Source organism: Vigna unguiculata, chromosome 1, assembly GCF_004118075.2.
Source record: "Vigna unguiculata cultivar IT97K-499-35 chromosome 1, ASM411807v1, whole genome shotgun sequence".
NCBI classification, from domain to species: Eukaryota; Viridiplantae; Streptophyta; class Magnoliopsida; order Fabales; family Fabaceae; genus Vigna; species Vigna unguiculata.
In genome coordinates, this window is record NC_040279.1 from 5,292,739 (window position 1) to 5,315,334 (window position 22,596).

The following is a 22,596-nucleotide window of genomic DNA, read 5'->3' on the forward strand; positions in this document are numbered from 1 at the left end:
AACTACCATTTGTGTTCTCATTATGTTAAGAGTATGAGTGTCTTCACTGCTTCTACCATTTGTGTCTCTTAGGAATTTTTTTTATAAAGTTTTACTTTTTAAGAAATTTTACCCTAATTTTTATGTCAAATTAACGAATAAACGACTAAAGTAAAACACAACAAATTAATTTATTGCGAAAAATTTTCGTTAAAGAATAATAAGTAAATTTAAATCTAGTTTTTTTTTTTTTTCAGAAGATAATGTGATGATATCGAACAGTACAGCGACGCCAAATGTTTGTGTGTGAGTGGAGGATCGTGTCATAGCTTGAGTTGAGTCTATAAAAACCGTTAACGAAAAGCAGAAGAATCGTTGGAATCACTGAACTGAAGAGGACGGTGCTGAGAGAGCGAGTTGAGAAGAATGGTGAAGAGAGAGGAGTTCCTCAGAGAGAATGACCACAACGAAGACGCTTCTGTCTCGCGCAACGACTTCCCTCCCAACTTCGTCTTCGGAGTTGCCACTTCTGCATACCAGGTTCCGGCCAATGCAGATTCTTTCTTCCATTTTTTATGTCAATTTCAGCAGCATTTTGTTGCCAAATGTGAATGCCTTGATTCTTCGTTTTACCTCTCTAATCCTATTAAGTTTATTCTGTTGATCTATTTTTTTACCAAAAGAAGAAAGAAGAAAGAGAAAAAGTTGTGTTGTTGTTATTGAACTTTCTGTATGTGGTAATGTAGTGAATCTAAACCATGATAGTCTAATGAAGAGTGCACAAGACCGTCTGTTAGATATTTATTCGATAATGTAATGTTTTGTTAGACTGTCTACCCTTTATTAGTTGTATTAGATAATGTTTTGTGTTATTTGTTTTAGAGGTTTTCTGTCATTTACTTTCCTTAGTTCTATAGATAGAGAATACCCCAGACTTTATGAGATGCTATTGTGTTGATATAAAGTTGCTTTCATTTATTCTTGTTTTTTGTGTTTTTTCTTACGATTCTTGCGAATCCAACAACCTTTTATTGTTTTTATTATTTAAAAAATTCGCTTCAAGATCTCTATTTTGGCTTTCTCTGGATTAGTGTTAGCGTTTGGGGTACCGTAAGAAGTTTATGTTGTAGTTTATTTAGCTTGATTATACTTTATTTTATTGTTTTTATATAGATCTATACGGTTCCAGTGCTTGGACACAATTTTTGGAGGAGAATACTTGGATTTTTATACTGTCAGTGAGTGTTCAACTTTGATGTGTTTGGTGATAAAAAAAACTTTGATGTGTTTTAACAACAATTTTACATAGCATCACTTAATTTGGATTTGCAAACATTTCCTGCACCTCATATAAATTCATCTTGTCATTTGAACTTCGAAATTCTTGGTCGTTTTAAACTTTGTAGTTCTTCCTTCTTCCGTTGAGGATACACTGCAGTGCTTAGTTTGTTCGATCTTTTTTACTCCTTTTTCTTTAAACACAGGCTTCCTCTAATTTCTGTTAAGCATATCCTAAATTTGGATTTGATCAAGAGGAATTTCTATGATAGCTATAGAGCCAAACTAGGTGACCATTTATTCAAAATAGCTTGTAATGTGTACTTATCATGAAAGACAAGGTAGTTAAGATAAAATATTCTATGATAGGGAGATCTTGGATCAATGTCTTTTGGCCAATTACTTGGAGAATGAAATATATTAAAATAAGTAATTTCATAGTTATAACTGACGGAAAAGTTGTTCAATTAGACATTAAACTACTTGTTAATTTATAGATAGAAGGTGGTTGCAAGGAGGGTGGTAGAGGTCCTAGCATATGGGATGCATTCTCACACATTGATGGTATGAGAACTTTTTTCTTGATATTAATAGATTGTGAAACTCTTCAATATCATTTTGTTAATGGCACCCCTTCATGCTTTCTTACTTGTTTGTCTATATTGTTTTATTAGGAAATATTATTGACAAAAGCAATGGCGATGTTGCAGTTGATCATTATCATCGGTACATGGTCAGTAACAGTTTTTTTTTTTTTTTTTTGACATTCATTTATTTCTTTTTATATATTGCTGTTGTCAATTTATTTTGGGCTAAACTACATTGCTCAAGCAATGTTTCTTCCTTGGAGACTGGCTTCTTCTCATGCATGCATCTTTTTTCTTTTTACCACTTCATTGATAATTCTACACCTGTTTTCTCTTCGAAGCCAAATACTTTTAGTTGGAAAGTCATTGTTCTATTTTTGCTTGAATATGGAGGAATATATGAAATTTTATTTAGGGTATCTTATAATTATTTCCATGAAGTATTAACTGCTGGTTTGCCTTATGCACACATTTTCAAATCTTAACATTCTGAATGTAATAATCGTAACAGGAAGATATTGATCTAATAGCCAAGTTGGGATTTGATGCTTACAGATTTTCAATTTCGTGGTCTCGTATTTTTCCTGGTATGTTATACTATCTATGAATTTTAAACGTTCTTTCTATACGGTTAGTAGTTTCATAAATCATTTTCGATGTCCCTGACGTCATGAATCCTGAGAGTTTATCTGTTTAAGCATTACTTAGTGAGTAGCTAATATATTCATCTTTTTGCTCCAAATATATGTTCACTGTTCACAAATGTTGACCAAAGGATTATTTATAGATTGAGAGGGAGGGGACTAGTTAGGAAAGCATGTTATGTGTGTCATTTCATAAGACGGAGTCACGGGTCAAGGAACTAAAGGCTCCTTGCGATCTATAGTGGATGCGAAGAGCGAACTTTTCCTTGTTTGAAGCCCTCCTAAACTAACACAACATTTTATGAGGAGAAGGAAATGTTTTTTTTTATGATTATAGTGCCAATGTGCCTTTTTAAAGCTACCATATCAACTAAAGATCCTAACTTACTCCACATGATGCATATTTTCAGTCCGTGTTTTTCTGTATTAGATGTCATCAAAAGCATAAATGAACTTATGAAAGTGCTGGTACAAGGATTCATTCATCTGACTTTGAATAGTTGAAGGGGCATTGGTGACCCCATATGGCATGACAAGAAATCCAGAGTCTCCATGGTTGGTTCAAATTTCACTTTTCTCCATGTTTGATGCTTAGCCACTCATGACTATGAGTTTCTTCATCTCCAAGACCAAAGAATTTGTGGGGAAAACTCGTCTATTTATCTCACAGTAGACTATAGTTTGCTTATGCTGTGCCTGTGTTTAGTTAATTTATGCATGATCCTTGAGAAAGACACTTGTATATAGTGAATCAAATTCTTCAGTATTTGAAGGAAAGTTATATAATTATAGATATAAGGGGTTGATCCTATATAATCAAGAATATCTAAATTATGTGTTATTTTGAAATGTTTTTAATTTATTCCTTTATCATATATTTGTTAGTAGAGGATATCAAATATCTTCTATTTATTGTATTGATTCATTTTTCTCAATGTAAATAAAACTTCCATGTTGTCTCAGAAACACACTTCTCGCTCAATGTTACACTTTCTTTCTTACATTTTAACAACAAGTATGGGAAGAGGATTGGTATTTAGAAGAAAGGGTATTATCAATTGAAGTGTTTACAAATGTAGATAGAAGGTCCACCCAAGGGCATTTCATGGTTTTGGGAGTAAATTAGGTGATACAGAGAAATCAAAAAGTATGAAAACGAACTGACTTCACTAAATGAGTCAGAAGAATTTTATTTCTAACAATCATCTATTTTATAGGGGAAGAACTATCCTTAAACAAGAAAACTTTGAGGTACCGATAAAAGGAAAAGAATTGTTAAAGAAAAGATCAAATAAGATTATCAAATATTTCTGTGATTTACAATACTTCTGCTCAAGTTGGTAAATGAATATAAATCATTCCTTATGATACTTGCCTATAAACTTTTGGAATCTATCAGTAAGAAGCCCAATGGTGAAGACATTAGCCACTTGAAACCTTGTAGGAACTTGAGCAACAACTATAAGGTCACTGTCCTGTTTTTCTTTGATGAGATACTTCTCATTCTGAAAATGGTATTTGTGTTGTCTTATTAGTGTATATAGAAGCTAAGGATTCTTTGGATTTATCATTTTATTGTATTGTAATGGTTGTTTTGGTGTAGATGGCTTAGGAACCAAAATCAATGACGAAGGGATAACTTTTTATAACAACATTATAAATGCTCTTCTTGAAAGAGGTAAGATCTGCATGCAGCTACTTTACCTTATCTTTTTATCTATTAAAAAAGTTATATTAAGTTTCTATTTTTCAACAGGCATACAACCTTATGTAACTTTGTATCATTGGGATCTTCCTCTGCATCTTCATGAAACAATGGGAGGATGGTTAAATAAACAAATCATGTAGGTTTCATGTAATTGAGTTTTTATTTTACAGTCTGATTCTTTTTAAATAATCATAAAATTGATTTGTATTGTGCTTGAAAGTAGTAAAGTTTGAGATAGTAACCTATTTATGTGGAGCTGGAATGATTATGTTGATTGTATATATTTTATGACCATAAAGTAATAAGAATGAAAATGGACGCACATGACGAGTGTGCCAAATGAAAGTTTTATGTTCTGTTCTCATTTAAGCTAAAATTACAAAATCAAGTAGTCTCTATCTAGAACATTTTTTAGTTGACTCCTTTGGGCAATAAATCTAAGAGGATGCTCCATGTAGAGTTCATTAAGATTCCTATGGAAAAATGCATTCTTGATATCAAGTTGAAAAAATGTCATGTATGTACCTAATCATTAAGGACGGATGATGAGATTTTGATTAATAAAATAACATTTTGTCAGAATAATATCCCAAAAAGTGATGAGGAACATGACAATGAAGAAGAAACTAGTTGGAGTATTTTTAGTGAAATTGAAGATAATGTCATGGGATTCGGTCAAGCAAGTGACAAATAGTAAATTAAATGGTCAGTTAGGTACATAAAGAACACAGTCAGTAAGAGATGAAAGGGAATGGGTTGTGCCAATGTTGTAAGCTTGTGTTTATGAATCATTGACAAGGGTAATAGAGAATAAATGAACAAATTGTGAATAATACTAAGGGAAGAGAAAAAAGAATGATTACAAGATATATAACCGATTGGTCCAGAGTCAATGACCTAAGGCCCAAGGAATAACCTAAAGCCCAAGGAAGGAGATTGAGTGTGATGATTGGCTCTAAATTATGTTCAGCAAATGCTTTGTTGAAGAGCTCATTTAGATGACATCGTCCGATAGAAGAGAAGAGAAGACCGTCCACTTGAGACAGTCTAGTAGTGTTAACTAGTTAGATTGTCTAGTGCGTCTTGTTGTAATTGTCTTTAACAGTTTTCTTTTAATTTTTTTTTTCCTTTTTATTTTGGCTCTTGGATTTTATATAGCGACCATTAAGTGTATATATCGTACAATGTATCTTGTGAACTTTGTGTTAAAAAAAGTACACTCGAAAGGTTAATCTGAAAGAAAGAGATTTTTTATTTAATTGATTAATTTGAAACCGTACATCAACCTTTCTATATAGAGAACTCTAACTCTATAACATGGTATTGTTAGCTAGTATAATATGGTATTGTTAACTAGTATAATATGGCATTGGAACATTTAGACGTTAAGACAACTCTTCTACATGGTATCTTGGAGGAGACCGTTTACATGCAACAACCTGAAAGGTTTGTTGAAGACAAGGGATAAATGTGTCTCTTGAAGAAGTCATTGTTTGGCTTGAAACAAAGTTCGAGGTAGTGGTACAAGAGATTTGGTGATTTTTTAAGGCAAAAAGGGTTCCAAAGGAGCAATTATGATAGCTATGTCTACATGCTCAAAAGAGAAGTAAGCTTTTTGTTCTTCTTTCTCCTATATGTAGACGATATTCTAATAGCCAACTATAATAAAAATGAATTGAAGGAGCTCAAAGAAAAATTGAGCTCGAAGTTTGAAAGAAGGATCTAGGTCTTGCGAGGCACAAGATAGACATATAGATGGATCATACGGTTGGGACATTGTATCTATCTCAATAGGGATACTTGCAAAAGATGGTTGAGAGTTTTATGATGCATGAATCTAAACCTATGAGAATACCTTTAGAACATTATGCAAAGCTCTCAGTTACCCAAGCTCTTATTACAGAGGGAGATGAAGGCTACTTCATATTCTAATGGAGTAGGTAGTATCGTGTATGAGATGGTCTATAGCAGACCGGATCAGGCACATGTTCTTAGTGTAGTTAGCAGGTTCATGACAACCATGACAAGCTTATTGGGAGGCTTTGAAGTGAATGCTAAGATATCTAAATGGAACAACATTGTTTGGTCTAGTGTATAGGCATTCTACTAATAACATAACTACTATAGAGGGGTTTGTATATGCTAACTATGTAGGTTATGTTGGTACAAGAAATTCTATTTTTGGGTATGTTTACTACCCAAGCAGAGTATATTGTGCTTATACTTTGCTTACTGAGAGGGTGAAGGAGGCATTGTGATTGAAAGGGATGATGGGAGAACTAGGTATTGTGCAAGATTGTGTGACTATTCACTATGATAGTCAAAGTGCTATTCATCTAACTGATCATCAAATCTACCATCAGAGGACCTAATACATAGACGTTAGACTACACTTCGTGAGAGAGATTGTTGAGTTTGGGAAGGTTAGAATCTAGAAGATAGCCTTGAAGGAGAATCTTTCAAATGTGTTTACAAAGTCCTTGTCAAGATCGAAATTCAGACAATGTTTGGAGTAGATTAGTTTTCCATTGAGGAACAAGGAGATGATGAATGAAGTTCTTCCATGACCTAGAGTCAAGGTGAAGAATTGTGATGATTGGCTCCAAATCATGTTTAACAGATGCTCTGTTGAAGAGTTTAGTGAGACAATGACATTGTTTGATAGAAAGAAATGGAAGATCATCTACTAGAGACATTCTTGTTCTTTCGTTTTCTTGCTTGTTATTGTTGCAAACCCAATAGAGAGACAAGTGGATGATTTATCAGTGTGCTACCAAAGCAGTGTTATTAGCAATTTGGTGATTCTCACACCATTGGAGAAACTTGTCATATGTTGTAGAAATCATACAAGGTTGGTTAGCTGGAAATGCATGGGCGACAAATTGCAAATTAGTAGATGCATCAATAATATTGGTCGAACAAGGAGGTTTCTTGTGCAATGTCCAACACTTATCAATGGTATGGCCATTGTTGTGACAATGCGCCCATAATTAGTCCTCTGTGAGGCAAATGCAGCAGAGTCCCTAGTTGAAGAGATATGTTCTCCCAGTTTATTTTTAGGAGTACTGTCCAGAAGAGGAGGAATTCATAGTACACTGGTGATCCCAAAATCCAATCACGAGTAGTGGTATACTCTTGGGTAAGCCATACAATACAAGGCTAAAGTCATAAGAAGTGTATTGCGGTTCTCAAGTCCTTTACATTTCGTAGGTGGTAGGAACTAATGAAAATCATGTAAGGCAACGTGAATCTAACCAACCTAAGCAGACATAAGGCCATCAAATCATCATAGAGTAAGTACTATCAATAGGTCTTGGCAAATATTGTGCAAAGGTTTGGCATCGTTACTATAGAGAGCACATGCCTCTCTCCAAACTGATGTACACATCTCATGAGGACGAAAAATAGGTGAGTAACATGTGGGGTTTAGACTTGAGAACACTGCACAATTGAGTATCAATCTTTGTCCATTGTTTTTGTTCATTTGTTGGGATGTATTGAGATCGGATTTGTGACTCCACCCATGGAACGATCACCTGATTTCGGAAACCTAAGAGAAATAGTTAGACTTGTCCATCTTCTCAATACTAACAATATGGCTAGAAAAGATGAAGGAATCTGTTCTGGATGCATAGTTTGTACTGGAAACCATTTTTCAGAATCTGATGGAGCCAAAGCTACACAGGTATGCTTGCATGGAGTAGGCACATTTGGGTAGGGCTGGTTAGTCCTCAAGTGTTGCCCATGCACTGGCAAGGAAGTCATTTGTTTCTAGAGAGCACACACTTGAGGGTGAGTATGAGGTTAGGTGTTTTGGGTTGTGCTTTGTACAGACATGATCCCAACCTTGTGGGGTTGCTGGAGTAAAAATGTCATTGAAAAAGTCACTGAAATAATTAGTGAACCTTTGAAGGAACGAATGTTTAAAAAAAAAATCTCCGCACGCAAAACATGGGTTCGACGAGCCAACACAATTTTCAAGAGGTTATAGGTACTATGTCAAACGATAACAAAACGAGAAATTTAGCTAAAAACACGTGGATACGTATAGGTGATTTTTTAGAAAAAAAATAAATCAATACAATAAATAGAGGAGACTTCATACTTTTTCATATGAAAAATATAATCCTAGAAAAAATAATAAATCTCACTAATAATATAGATATGATCTTGATATGACGCTGATATCTGTAATTCTAAAGATATGATCCTGTGCATATAACAATGATTTCAAGAACATCTCTTTGATCTTGAAACATGTCTTCCCTATCTCTAGATTATCCTATATCTACTTCCTTTTTCTCTCACACAAATGAGATCCTAAAATTTGTTTCATGGAAGCAGCAAGTAGAGGGTGATCACGGGCTAAGAGCTCCTTAAATTTATTGTCATTCCCTCCATTCCACACAGTCTTTCTCCGAGCATAATCACAACTTTGATACTGTTAATCCACTATATTCGGTATGGGAGCAACATGACTCCTTGCTCTTCGAATGTCTTTCTAAAAAATTTATGAAACAATGTCACCTTAAGTGGTTTACCACTTTCATTCTTGGCAAGTTTGGCAGGGTATTTCTGAGTTCTTCCTCTCCCGTACGAATGCTAAATTGAGATATCCTCTGAGTTAAAATCAATCATCATTGCTGAATGTCTTGCTAAATAAATATGCTAGTGGCCTTGAATACCTAATACTGTTTTTGACCCATTATTCTCTTATAAAGCCCAGGATTGATTTTCAATATCTATTATTGAATGGTGTGGTTCTGATGTGGCTCTTGCCAGAGAGTATTTTGCTGTTTATGCAGACACTTGCTTTGCAAGTTTTGGTGATAGAGTGAAGAACTGGATGACTATTAATGAGCCACTTCAAACTGCGGTCAATGGATATGATACTGCAATTTTTGCTCCAGGAAGATGTCAGAATACTCGTATAGAGCCCTATTTGGCAGCACATCATCAGATTTTAGCTCATGCAGCAGCTGTTTCCATATACCGAAACAAGTACAAGGTGCAGGGCTGTACTCATTTATTTACTCGAAAATTGTATTTTACAAGTTGGATTACTTTTATTTTGTGCACTATTTATTTTATTTTGATGCTTTCCCCACCCTCCCCTGTGTATTTTATTGATCTTCATTTATTTGCCTATTTTTCTATTTTGCAAACTTGATTTTCTGTATTCAAATTATCTGCATATGGTCTGATCTAATAAAACATTAGTAGAAACCATAGAGAAAAAATGTTGGAGTGAAAAGGTGGATTTTGGTGGAGATCAGTGTAGTTGATCGATCCATATATCCAAATTATCCGTGAATTTTGTTCATCAATAATTTAATGCTCTGACCACACTAAAAAATAAAATTTTATTCTTTTTAGTTTTTGATGATCTAGGAAAAACAAGGGGGACAAGTGGGCATCGTGGTAGATTGTGAATGGGCAGAGGCTAACTCTGATAAGATTGAAGATAAATCTGCTGCTGCAAGGCGCCTGGATTTTCAGATTGGATGGTAGTTCCTTGTGCATTTGTTTCATATTATTATGTGGTTTAATTACACACTTTACTTCCTTAAATTTAGGTTGAATCCGAATTTGATCCCTCAAATTAAAAATTTCAGTTCAATTCCTTAAATTTGAAAAAAAAAAAAAAGTGATTTTAGTTCCTTAACAATAAATTTGAAGTATTAAAAATTAGTTTGGAAGGTGAGATTTGCAACCACACATATATACTTTAAATTAATATGTTAAAGGGTGGGATTTAAGCCTAACTCAAGTCCCACAAACCGGCTTGTAAGGTGAGGTTTGCACCCCATTTATATATTGTGAATTGACCTTATTTCTAGTCGATGTGGGACTTCCAACAAAGACTAAAAATAAAATTTATCCTGATTTCATAGACTGAATATCTTCAATTTTTTATCCAGTTCTATCGACTAGTATCAAGGACTCCAATTTAGGTGTTGTGTGTGCTGGGAAGCACCGCATATGGTTATCAAGAATATGAAAGGAAGACTCAACTCAATTGAGAAAATTATAGTTAGCAAATCGTGCAGCAATAACCCAAATATTTTTAGCCCTTTTTTTCGGAACGAGTTAAATGGTTTGAATGTTCTAAGGATGTCCAGTATATTGGGTTCCACTCAGTGCCTGTGCCACAATATAGCACAAAGCTAAAAGTTCGGCTTCTTCCATTTTTAGTGTTTTTTATGACACTTTGTTGATATTGTTTTTTAAATGATCATAATAACCTTGACCAACAAACTAGAGTACACGGTAGACTAGATAAATAATTTTGGCCATTGAGTTTTTTGGTTTGTGGTTTATTTTTCCCTTTTTTCAGTTTCCTGCCATTTAAGATGAAATTAGCTCCTCTAATTCCGGACCGTGTACAGCTGTTTACTTGTATATACCTCTGCCTTATAATCAATCATTGATGGTGGAATACAATCGTTTTCTACAGAAAGCTTTTGCTGTTATAGCCTCCAACCGCTACTCACTTTACAGAAAATTTATTTCAATGGAGCACCACCATTAGAATTCCTTATCATAATCTTATAAACTGTTGAGCTTATTCAGCTCAAGGTCTTGATTTGAAACTTTTCCTTTGTGTTTTCAACTTAACGCCACAAAGTTAATGAAGACAAATCTATATCCATTTTTTCTTTGACCCTGATGCACACCGCAAATTAAAGATAAATGAAAACTGAAGAGAACAACACAAAGTAGGATATGAGGCTTGCATAGGTTTGCTGGTGAAGTCACATATCTAGCCTTGGTATGAGATGCATGCTTGTGCTAAAATATGATTTTAACCCAGGTACTTGCATCCACTATATTTCGGAGACTATCCTGAGTCTATGCGTGAACGACTTGGAGACCAGCTTCCCAAGTTCTCTGACGAGGATAAGAAACTTCTCTTGAATAAACTGGACTTTATTGGTCTAAATCACTATACATCAAGGTTTATTTCTCACGTGACAGAAAACGCTGGAGGAAACTACTACTACAAGGTGCAGGAAGCAAAAAGGACTGGTAATAATTGGAAAATTTTCTCATTTTCTAAAATATCTTCCAGAATGAATTCTCCTTGACATGTGTGCTTCCTGTCATTAGTGGAATGGGAAGGTGGCGAGACCATAGGTGAGAAGGTATGTATTGTCCCTCATTCAATGTGCTTTTTGTAAGATTAAAATGGATAACATCCAAGAACAAAATGATCCAAATGAATTTAAAACACTGATAAAGACTAACTTGTTGACGACGTAATCAAAATCGGTGGAAAATTTAGAGTTTTCAATTGTTGAATACGTAATCAACATCCATGAAATTTTCAGAGTTTTCAATTGGAAAACCCAGAGGACTATTGACAATGAGTGTGTGTGACAGTGAAGGGGCCTAGCCTTGCTATTTCTTAACCCCAGACACCCCTCATTAGGGGCCTAGTGGTTAGTTAGGCTCACACTCTTTCTCCAACTAATAAGAATTAGGTGTCTAAAACTTGTGAACAATTAATCCCATTGTTGGTGGGCTTAACTATCATCAAATATATAATACTATTAGCCTGTATTTAGAAAAACAAAATATTGCTTTTTATTGTGTAACAGGCAGCATCAGAGTGGCTTTATGTTGTTCCCTGGGGTATACGGAAGGTTCTCAATTACGTATCACAAAATTATGCTACTCCCATATTTGTCACAGAGAACGGTACGTAACTATACTTATCCTTCCTATAAATTTGCCAAGAAAAAGATATATAAACAACTAATTAGAAAATGCCAAGAAGGCATCAATGGCCTTGTTTGGCTAAATTCCTGTATTGAATCTTTGACTATATGGCGGCAATTAAGAATTGTTTGATGCACACAGATATACATGTGCACGAGTACATTATAAAATCGTTCTCTTCTATCTGAGGCCGGAATTTTCTTTGGCAGGTATGGATGACGAAGATAGTGATACCTTGCCGCTACATGAGATGCTAGATGACAAACTTAGAGTTCGCTATTTCAAGGGATATCTTGCATCAGTTGCTCGGGCTATAAAGTGAGTTTGCCACTTTCGACATACTTATATCCTATATTTTCTTTGAAATCAACACAAGGACCAAACTTGACCTTGTTTATGATTTGAATCCACAGGGATGGAGTAGATGTGAGAGGCTACTTTGCGTGGTCTTTACTGGACAACTTTGAATGGGCTCAAGGTTATACCAAACGCTTTGGATTGGTGTATGTAGACTATCAAAATGGACTCAGCAGACACCCCAAGTCATCTGCGTATTGGTTTTCACGGTTTCTGAAAGCTGGTGAAAACAAGAATGGTAAAGAACAGTAATTGACTTTCTTCACTGCCTCTTGCTACCTACAAGGAATTCAATAAAATATGAACAAATTCCACCCATATCACTAGTTGGAAGCTTTGTGTGTTATGTAATGTCATTTCTCTACATTTTCATTTTTTCTGACTATCCAACTTCATTACCAAGTTTGTGAAAACCCTCTTATTTTTATATTTATTTGTCTTGCTTTTTATGTGACTGTTGCAAGTAGAGATGTTACCATAAAACTAAACTAAACCACTATCTCAGTTATAATTCACTTCAAGTAGTTATATTTAAGAATTCAATTTTTAAAAATTTAAATTAATAAAATTATTTTAAAAAATTAAGTGTTTTTTATACAATTGAAATTCAGTTCAGTATATTAATTTGGTTAAGTGTAATTTTTTTAACAACCCTAATTGGAGCTTAAATTCGATTCCTGTGTGGACCCACTTCGGTGCATACCAAAAAGAAATAAAACACATGCCGCACGCACGTAACCAATTTGGATTATAATATAAGTATGTTATCGAGTTAGGTTGGGTTGGTTTTTGTTAAAAATATAAAAATCATAAGTGGTTTAGTTTGGTTTGACCTTAAAAAAAGAAATATTGAATCAAACCAAACTAATTTTTTACAATTTGATTTAGATAAAGTTATTATACGAATTTTATTAGCATATATGAATTTGAGTTTATATTTTTTATAAAATAGTTTAATGTTATATCATGATAAATAATTGTACTATCTATTTTTATAATGATTAAACATTGTGTATATTATTAAACAATATGTATCGACAATTTTTTCTTTCTTTTTTATTGGGAAAGGAAAAATAAAATATAAAAATACTCTTTGTTTTTACAAAGGTGAAATAAATAACAAAGGCGTTTGTGTTGTATTTATACATTAATATAAATACTAGATAATTTTCAGGGTTTGTCTCAATTTTTTTTTATTTTACTTTAGCACTTTTTCCATCTAAGATTAATAATGAAACTCTCACTTTTTCTGTGATAACCATATTATATCACTCTTCATAACTTTATAATCATGAATCAGGTTAGATATATTAAGTTTTTCTCTTGCATACACAACTATACCATGTGGTTGAAATAATAAGTAATACAGTAATATCTAAATAACTAATTTCGGTTAAATCAAATGGAACCGCTGGGTTTTGAAAGAAAATATTCAAATCAGTCCAAAAAACATTCAGTTTTAATTTATTATCAGTTTTGTGTGTTGATTTTGTTTATTTTTCTTAGATGGGTTCAGTTCCCCTAGATTAAACCTTAAAAATATAGTTTCAATTTATCATCATTATCCACATCAAAATTTATTAAATGTAACATCTATAAATGGAATTCATAATTATTATTCATATAATATTTAAATATAAGTCGTGTCAATCAACATTTCTTCCACACAAGACACAAGGAATACTCATTCGTTTTGAATGTCCACACGATATTTCAACTATATTATCCTTAGATTGATGTTCATTAATCATTCTAAACATAAATAAGGAAAATTACATGTTTTGGGATTAATAACAATTTACATCATGTAAGTCAAATATTAAGTAATTCAAAAGCAGAGATGATTGATATTAGATAGTGAAAGGTGGACACTTAATAAACACTAAAGGATGTCTAATATTTCTCTACCAAAACATACTTAAAACTTTAAACCATGGAAAATATTGTATTGGAATATGAAGAAAATTTATGGAACCAAAATTGGATTTAAGAGTTTTTTAACAAGGAGAAGAAGCCATGGAATATCTCCCTTTTCACCACACACACCCGATTATATAGAGGAAAGTGTTGAAATGTAAAAATCAATAGACTTTTGGACTTAATTAACCTATGGACAAAATTTTCTACAAACTGAAATACTTACTCCACAATGATATATTTCTTTCTTTACAAGTCAATTCCATCTTCGACAAAAAAAAAATGTCTTTTTCTTTTTTAAAATCTTCACAAAAAAAAAGTTAAAGCAGATTGTAAAATACTAGTCCTTCTACCCGTGCAATGCACGAGTTTTTTTTATATGTAATAATTGTGGTAATAGCAATTGGTTTTTGAATATTTAATAATCTATATGATGAGAATCTAATGTTTTAAAAAGATGTTGAAGTTTATCAAAAGAATAGATCAATTTAGAATGTAATTAAAGTGGTATGTCAAGTTAATATTTGATTTCATTGAATACTATCGTCAACCACCAACAACAAAAATATGACTAATACACTACTTTGTTAATATAAGAATAAAAAAAGAATAAATTACATACCTAGAATGTATCCTTTGGTATTGAAGTTCATAAATTCGTTTTGTACAGAATTTCCTTTTGTACATAATGACTTCTTTGTTCAACTTTTTCTGTACCATGATTTTCCTACATGGCAGAAAATAACATAAATCAATTGATATATATTTATAACAGTTTTGAAATGAAAAAAAAAAATTAGAAATGACATACCTATAATTGATTTCTTTTCAAAGAGTTTCAAAAATTTCTTTGTACACAACGTTTTTAGTTGTGTTTGTTACCTTTCCATCTTCATCCAATATAAGTATTTTCAATCCTCTTTTGGTTTTGACTCTAGAAATAGCAACATATAGTTGGCCATGTGTGAATACAGGTTGTGGAAGATAAAGGCCGACTCTAGAAAGTGTTTGTCCTTGACTTTTGTTAATCGTCATTGCAAAGCATAAAGATATTGAAAACTGTCTTCTTTGAAATTTGAAAGGCAACCCTGAATCAGATGGCACTAAATCCATTCTTGGTATAAAAATCCTGTCACCAATGTTTTTTCCAGTAATTACAGTTGCACATATTACATTCTTGCCTAAATGGTTGACTTGCAATCTTGTGCCATTGCATAGACCTTTCGCTTGATCAATGTTTCTCAAGAGCATAATTTGAACACCTGTTTTCAACTTCAGTTTATGATTTGGTATCCCTGAACATTTGATATCATTTAAAAATTCATATGTAAACCATTCAGATTGCACTTCATCTTGTTCATCAGATTGGCAAGGTGTATCTGAACTTAAATAAGTCACCTCTTCACCACCAATTAAAGACAACATGAAATCATTTACTTTCTCTACAGAATCATTTGTTGGGCACAAAATTGCTCCATCATCAAAATAATTAGGATTCAACATGTTAACCACAAATTGAGGATAGACAAATTCAACCAATGCCAATAAAGGTAAATCTGTGTTTGTAATCAGGATCTGTTCTGGAATTTCAACCATGCACTCACCATTCTCATTTAGATCCATTTTCCCATCTCCAATCTTCAATATCCAATCAGCAAATTCTTGAATATCATTGGCTGTTTCAGTATTTGATGTAGTACTTAATCTCATGTTCTTGGATAACTTTAGCACTTTACAACAATTCCATAACTCTGAATAGTTGATTGATGATTTTATGATATCAAACCTAGATCCTTTTTTGATAACTGGTAGAATTTGTCTAAAGTCACCTCCTAACACAACTGCTTTGCCACCAAATGGTTTGTCTTTATTGGCATAATCAACATTTCGCATAATATCTCTTAGTGTTCTATCAAATGCCTCAAAGCACATTCTATTCATCATTGGTGCTTCATCCCAAATAATCAAACTGGTTGCCATAAGAAGTTTTGCCCTGAGACTATCTTGTGCTATGTTGCAAGTTGATGCATCATTAATTAACAGTGGGATGCAAAAGGTAGAGTGTGCTATTTTTCCACCAGGAAGTAATAAAGAAGTAATTCCACTTGATGCTACGTTCAAAACAATCATGCCCTTGCTTCTTAGACCAGCCGACAATGTCTTCCACATAAAAGTCTTACCTGTACCACCATAGCCATATAAGAAAAAGAATCCTCCCTTCTTTGAAAGAACAACTGTCATGATATCCTGATATACATGAATTTGTTCATCATTCAGTGCTTTAAACAAATTGTCATGTTCTTTCGCCATGTCTTGTTTATTATATTGCAGCTCATCAACAATAAATATATTATTGAATGTATGTACATCTGAAAGATCAAGTTGAGGTAATGAAGGATAATCTTTCAAACTTCTACCATTTGACATTAGCATTTTCTCTATTTCCAGCAGACATAGTTTTTGTAATTCAGCATTCTGAATTTGAAGACCTGCAATAAGTAAATAATACAATTAAAATATATATGTATAGCAAATTAAAAAAAAAATATAAAATACCTGGTAAGTTCATCTCCTTCCTTTTTTGGTACAAAATTCCATCACATAAGATATTCCAAGTAGAATTCCAAACTATATCTGGTTTAGAAATTGTATTCATCGACAACAAAGTAACAAATAATCTTCTAAGTTGATACCCAGAAGCAAATTCACTTGCTTCTTTGATTGCATCAATATATTCTTTGTCGTCAGCCAACAATCCCAAAACATAGCAAGCTTCTTGGTATGTTTCATAATACTTTCCATCAATTGTCTTAATGCTTTCATAATCAATACAACCTTTTTGAATGGTCAGTAATATCCTCAAATAATAAAGTTCTCCAGACCCATGAGGAATATAAGTAAGTCTACCAATGTTGTAGCCTTTCTTCCTTGGTTTCCATTCTTTTTCTTTGGCAAACCACACAAATTTGCTTGGAAATTCTGAATAAGTCAATTGTTTTCCTTCCTCATAAACTTTGTTAGCCTCAAACCAAGCTAGAAATATTGTGTTAGCATTTTTGTATCTGTTGAAGACCACATTAATATCATCATCATCTTTAAACAAAGCTGATTATTGGCCAGGAAGATGAAAGGTCAATCTCTGAACAGGAGGCCATCTGTGATGGATGTCAAAAGCAAATATTCTCCAAGCAGCTTCACATGGTGATAGATACCTACAATCGTAATACCTTTTGATCTCATCAATAATGGTTGATTTTTCAGACTGTGCAGAGTTGTTGCTTATTTTAAGAGTAGCTCTGTCGGGACCTTTGTTCACATATTTGAACAAATATTTTATTGAATTGGTCTTGTTGCAATACTCTGTATTGACGTGTGCTTGATACCTCATTAGAAGTAGTGGATTGTAAGGAACAACACTTCTATTGTCCAGCTTAATTCCATTCTTCTCAACAAATCTACCATTATCAAGTCTTCTATAGCATGGATATCCTTCTTCATCAATTGAAGTCGAAGATGTGAATTTTTTTGGATAAAATTTAGAACATCTTCTTTCCTTCATGCAAGGTGAATTATGTCTTGCAGGTCCGCATGGTCCATGAATCATGTAAGTTGAGACAACTTTTTCCAATTTGGGGTACAAATCAGCATTTGGTAATTCAGCTGATATTACTTTATCAATATCAGTTGAATTCTTCAACTTGCTTTCTCCATCCAACCATAAAAGTATATGTGCATGAGGTAAACCTCTTTTTTGGAATTCTACTGTGTACATTCCTACATATATAAATAAAAATAAATATAGTTGTCAGAATTAAATTTAATAAAAATTTATATAATGTATATTACTTCATATATAACATACCTGCATTGCTTTTCCAAAGAAGTCCTTTTTCTTAAAATCTGTCATCATTTCATCCAGCTTCATTTTGAACACTCTACATACAATATCAGGTCTATCCGAAGCTGATAAGCCTTTTGCTAATACAAATTCTTTTATTTCACTCCAATTCACATTGCATGTTATAGTAATGAACAAATCCGGATATCCAATTTTTTTACAAATTGCCATAGCATCTTGACAATTGTTGAATATGTATCTGGTACCACCAGTGAAAGAAGCAGGCAAGACAATACGTCTTCCAATTAAAGAAGAATCTGTCTCTCCTCTATTAACAGCTTCTTGTAATCCATTAAGAATATCACATCGAATTAACTTCTGATTAGCTCTGATGAATGACAACCTTTGGGCTTCAACCATTGTATAGCAATCGACCAGAAACTGTTGGAACAATCTGCATGCATTCACAATATTTCCTGCTTCTACAACTCTTTGTTGTATTCTAAAGGCAATAAATTCTCGCAAAGAAATTCTAACTCTTACCCTGAATTTTGTTTTTGAATGAGATTCTCTTATTGGGATATCCTCTTGATAACCATCTTCTCCATATGGAAACATGAGAGGATATTGCAGTGGAATGAAAGCTGTGTGAGTTTCGTGCAGTCTGGTTAATTCACCAGAACATTTTTTTACCACTATATCTCTGCCTACATCCATATTGCCAAAATCACCAACTATAAGTGCAGCTATTTCATCACATTAAGGTGTATTGTAGACTCTAGGGTCTTTGTTTCTGCCTCTAAATAGTCTTAGCGTGAAATCTGATTCCATATGTTCCAGTGACAAATCTCTTACTCTTCTAAAAGATTTCGCAAGAACATTGTGATTGTCAATCATTTCAATCAAATCAACAACCAATGATTCATCTATAACAGATTCCTTGGTGTTTGAACTAAAAAATAATAAAGAGAATACATGTCAACACATGTATTTAAATATTTCATATAATCAAATTAGTTAATATATTCACTGACCTGAAATGCTTGACTCTGTTAGTCATTTCATTTTCGGTATCATATATGTACAGCTGTGCAAACTTTGGCTTTGATCCATGCTCTGGCAATAAACTGCCAATACGGTGATAGTTCTGTCCATTCAGAATAAATTGTGGTGGAGCAGAACCATTGTTCATTGAATTATCAATTTTACCACCAATTGAAGTAAATGAAAACATGCTATTGTATAATCTTATGTTTTATAGAAATGATTTGCTTCTCTGATCTTCACCATTTAACAAACCTTCAAGAAGATTAGGTGGTCTTTTTAATAGTGGAATTTGGACTTTCCCTTTTGACAACACAATGAGAATTCAACTTCCTTTGAGGTGTTACATTTTTTTGCTCTTTCTTCATACCAAAGTTGAGCTTTACAGTATTGGCATTCCAAGCAAGGTTCTCCAATATTGAGTAGTTCTGAACATCATTACAAAACAGTAGCATCAAAATGCGTATATTTTAATCTGCAGTTATATACAATTGTGTTGGAGATTATGTACCTTGTAACTCTCCTTTGCAATACAATTCGTTTGTAGTTGTAGTACTTGTAGTATATTCTTGAATATTAGTAAGATGAAAATTAATTAATGATTTTAAAGAAATTTATATTAACATCAATAAGTTTAATATCTGAATTACCATCATCTCTTATCGTTGCTGAATCATCATTTGTTGTGTCTGAAGAATTATGTTGTGTTGTTGTTTCATCATCAAGATTGAATCTATTTTGAAGTGATTGTATGACTTGAAAAAGATATTTGACAACTTTATTCTTAGAAACAGAATGCGAATCATTTACAACCTCTGATCTCCCACCTATGAAAAACAACAGAAAACAATTGTCCTACCTGCATTGGCATTGTGAGTATGAATCCAAATGTACTTACCTGCACTGAAATTGTAATTATTTTGTCCATAATTTCTCTGACTGTTATTGTTAAAAGCTGGAGTCATTCAAAAACATTGATATAAATTTTAAATTTGTCATTTAAATAGGTATATAAGAAATTAAGATGAATGTAGAAATATACCGAAATGACTATGGTAAGTTAAAGTAGAAGTTGCAGATTGTGAAGTGATTTGTTGTTCAACTAAAGTACTTGAACAACTTGAAAAATTGTTGACAGTTACTGCATTGAAACGAAGGTTAGTTTAAAGTGAGACAGAATTAATATTATTCACAAACAATGTTAAAATTAAGTATTGGAAGAACTTCAAAACTGACCAATTTGTCTGTGAAATATTGAATTCATATTCTGAAGGTTGTTGTTGTTGTTGTTGTCAACATCTGGAAAAGGATTATTGTAGAAGCATTATTATTAAAGAAATAAGCAACAATACTTCATTGATTCATTTAACAACAATCTGTAAAGATATAGCTTAGAAAAAAAAACTTACTAATATCCAACTGTTGTAATGAATTCCTGTCTATATTTTTCTGAAATGATCTTTGAAATACAGTTGGTTTATCTGTGATTAAAACAACAAAAATGTTTGAGTATGCATCTGTGTTGTGAAGTTACAATCCAAAACATACATTTACAAATATATACATATATATAAAGAAATCCTGAGATTTATTTACTTTGAGAAGAATGGTTTGCAAATTTAGTTTTCTTTCTTGCATTCTCTTCTTTGTCATCTGCAACATAAAAAAACATACAAACATACAAATGCATCATTTTTAAATCAATTACTGATGAAGAATTAGAAAAGATAAATGCTTTAAGTAAGATGTTAATGACTTACATGAATGTTGATTACTTCTTGCATTGAACCTTTGTTGTAGCACCAGTTTCTTTCTCAGCCTTGCATTTTTACAATCGTTTTGCTCCATTACAGTACCAAAATGTTATGGAATAGTTTCAAAGGTTACAATGGAAGAAGCAAAAATAAAGGTAATTTGACTCAATGGATGGAAAAGTGTTTACTGTTTTATTACTATATTGGTGAATGTATTTGTTAAACTTTTTTGTCTAGGTTGTACCTATAATCACAATTGTGGAAAGCTAAAATATTTGTAATTATAATAGGAAACACTTGTTTCAGAAGGCAAACATTAAAAATAAAAAGAGCATGCAGTGCTGAGTGTTAATATATCAGAATCATTCATATATATAGCACTTTTTGTTCTTGCAACTAACAAAACATTTACTTTTTATGTAGGTACAATCAGACGTCTTTTTTATGCACTACTATATATAGTACAACAAAGAGGACTGTTTGATAGGAAGTATCTGCAATCTTAACCTCATTATGTGTCAAAATGATAACATACAGTCAGTGCATGCACATACTAAAGCAACATATATCCATACATATGATTATAGAACAGAAAACTTTTCATTATTCGTCCAACTATTAATCTTTCAATTGCATCATATATATTTCATTTGAATTATAGAACAAAATAATTTTATTTATGAATATCATACCATAACATGTATCACTTTTCATCTTTCAAAGAAATTCAGAGAAGCTTCAAAGAGATTTCATTGATAAGAAGGTAGAACTATACATATGCATTGCTGAAAATAAAAAAACTTCTAGGTTGAAAACTACATAAGTGGCAAAATAAAAAGAAAACTATTTATACTAACTGTAAATTAAAAATTACAATATGTTAGCACTTTGACATTCTGATTGCTTTTCATGTGGTCCACTTCAAACACCAAGTCAATAGTTTGATGAAATTCATGAGCAGTACAAAATTCCTTCCAGCCACTTCCAATTTTGCTAGACTTCTTAGGATGATTTCTCAACAGTAGTTTGCACTTCACTGTTTTACGCGGTCCATAAAGAAAAATGTATTTAAATCTTCCTTGACGAAGATAATTGCCAAAATCAGCTGGCAAATCCTAGAACATACATAAAGTATTAATGAAATTATTATATGGATTAAATTTTTAAAATAATTTGGAAACATAAATAAAAATATGAAATAAACATCCATTTAGTAAAAAATATGAAATGAATCTCACCAGATGGCTAGCATTGCATTGATTTGGATTCAGAAATATGAAGAAATGTAACTTCGGTCCATTGAAAAGGGGTTGATCTGCCTCAATTCTTTTAAGAAAACGTGCAATAGACAAAGGTTTGCATTTATTGGGAAAAACAGTGATGTGGAAGCAAGAATCAGCCACATATCCAAAATAAATAGTGTGGAAATCGTGAAGTTCATATATGTGCCTTAATTTAGTCCATCCTCCAATTAGCATTGGTTTTTGTAAATTCTTGTTATAAGTAACCACATGTCTATTCCCTTCTTCATCTCTTAAAGTCCATTGACGCTGAAGATCGTCATCATAAAGAATGGCGAATGCACAATCCACAAAACCAACAGCCTCCAAAGAGAGAATTTTTTAAAGAAAAAAATGGATTAGTTAAGGTTAAAATCAGGATATTGTAAAAGAGAAGAAGAAATTCGTCACACAAATAAAAAGAGTAGAAGAAATCTTGTAAAAGAAAATATGTCTGAAAAATTTGACAATGAACTTACCTCGTCCTG

At 32.7% G+C, this 22,596-nt stretch overlaps 2 protein-coding genes across 2 annotated transcripts; one reads left to right on the plus strand and one right to left on the minus strand.

The window, feature by feature from the left end:
- The first annotated feature begins 279 nt into the window (after positions 1–279).
- On the plus strand, positions 280–12,724 carry LOC114185162 (beta-glucosidase 42). Its single transcript, XM_028072723.1, has 13 exons — positions 280–519; positions 1,755–1,821; positions 1,932–1,990; positions 2,356–2,431; positions 4,092–4,166; positions 4,245–4,332; positions 8,979–9,204; positions 9,588–9,703; positions 11,011–11,225; positions 11,307–11,341; positions 11,798–11,897; positions 12,128–12,236; positions 12,332–12,724. The coding sequence occupies exons 1-13, from the start codon at positions 406–408 to the stop codon at positions 12,525–12,527; spliced, it is 1,476 nt and encodes a 491-aa protein (XP_027928524.1). The 5' UTR covers positions 280–405; the 3' UTR covers positions 12,528–12,724.
- A 2,561-nt stretch (positions 12,725–15,285) lies between these two features.
- LOC114187450 lies at positions 15,286–19,222 on the minus strand. Its single transcript, XM_028075713.1, has 7 exons — positions 19,065–19,222; positions 18,828–18,982; positions 18,055–18,737; positions 17,420–17,634; positions 16,749–17,254; positions 15,366–16,681; positions 15,286–15,321 (listed from the first exon to the last, which is right to left on the minus strand). The coding sequence occupies exons 1-7, from the start codon at positions 19,220–19,222 to the stop codon at positions 15,286–15,288; spliced, it is 3,069 nt and encodes a 1,022-aa protein (XP_027931514.1).
- Positions 19,223–22,596: the final 3,374 nt, after the last annotated feature.

Excerpts from the sequence above, each read along its gene's own strand:
- LOC114185162 (XM_028072723.1), top strand. The coding sequence starts at position 406 with ATGGTGAAGAGAGAGGAGTTCCTCAGAGAGAATGACCACAACGAAGAC. Across the intron at positions 1,991-2,355 it reads ATCATTATCATCGGTACATG|GAAGATATTGATCTAATAGC; the intron begins GTCAGTAACAGT and ends TAATCGTAACAG. Across the intron at positions 4,333-8,978 it reads TGGTTAAATAAACAAATCAT|AGAGTATTTTGCTGTTTATG; the intron begins GTAGGTTTCATG and ends GGCTCTTGCCAG.
- LOC114187450 (XM_028075713.1), bottom strand. The coding sequence starts at position 19,222 with ATGAACAATGGTTCTGCTCCACCACAATTTATTCTGAATGGACAGAAC. Across the intron at positions 17,255-17,419 it reads ATTATTGATGAGATCAAAAG|ATACAAAAATGCTAACACAA; the intron begins GTATTACGATTG and ends GGTCTTCAACAG. Across the intron at positions 15,322-15,365 it reads TCAACCATTTAGGCAAGAAT|GATTTTTATACCAAGAATGG; the intron begins GTAATATGTGCA and ends CATTGGTGACAG.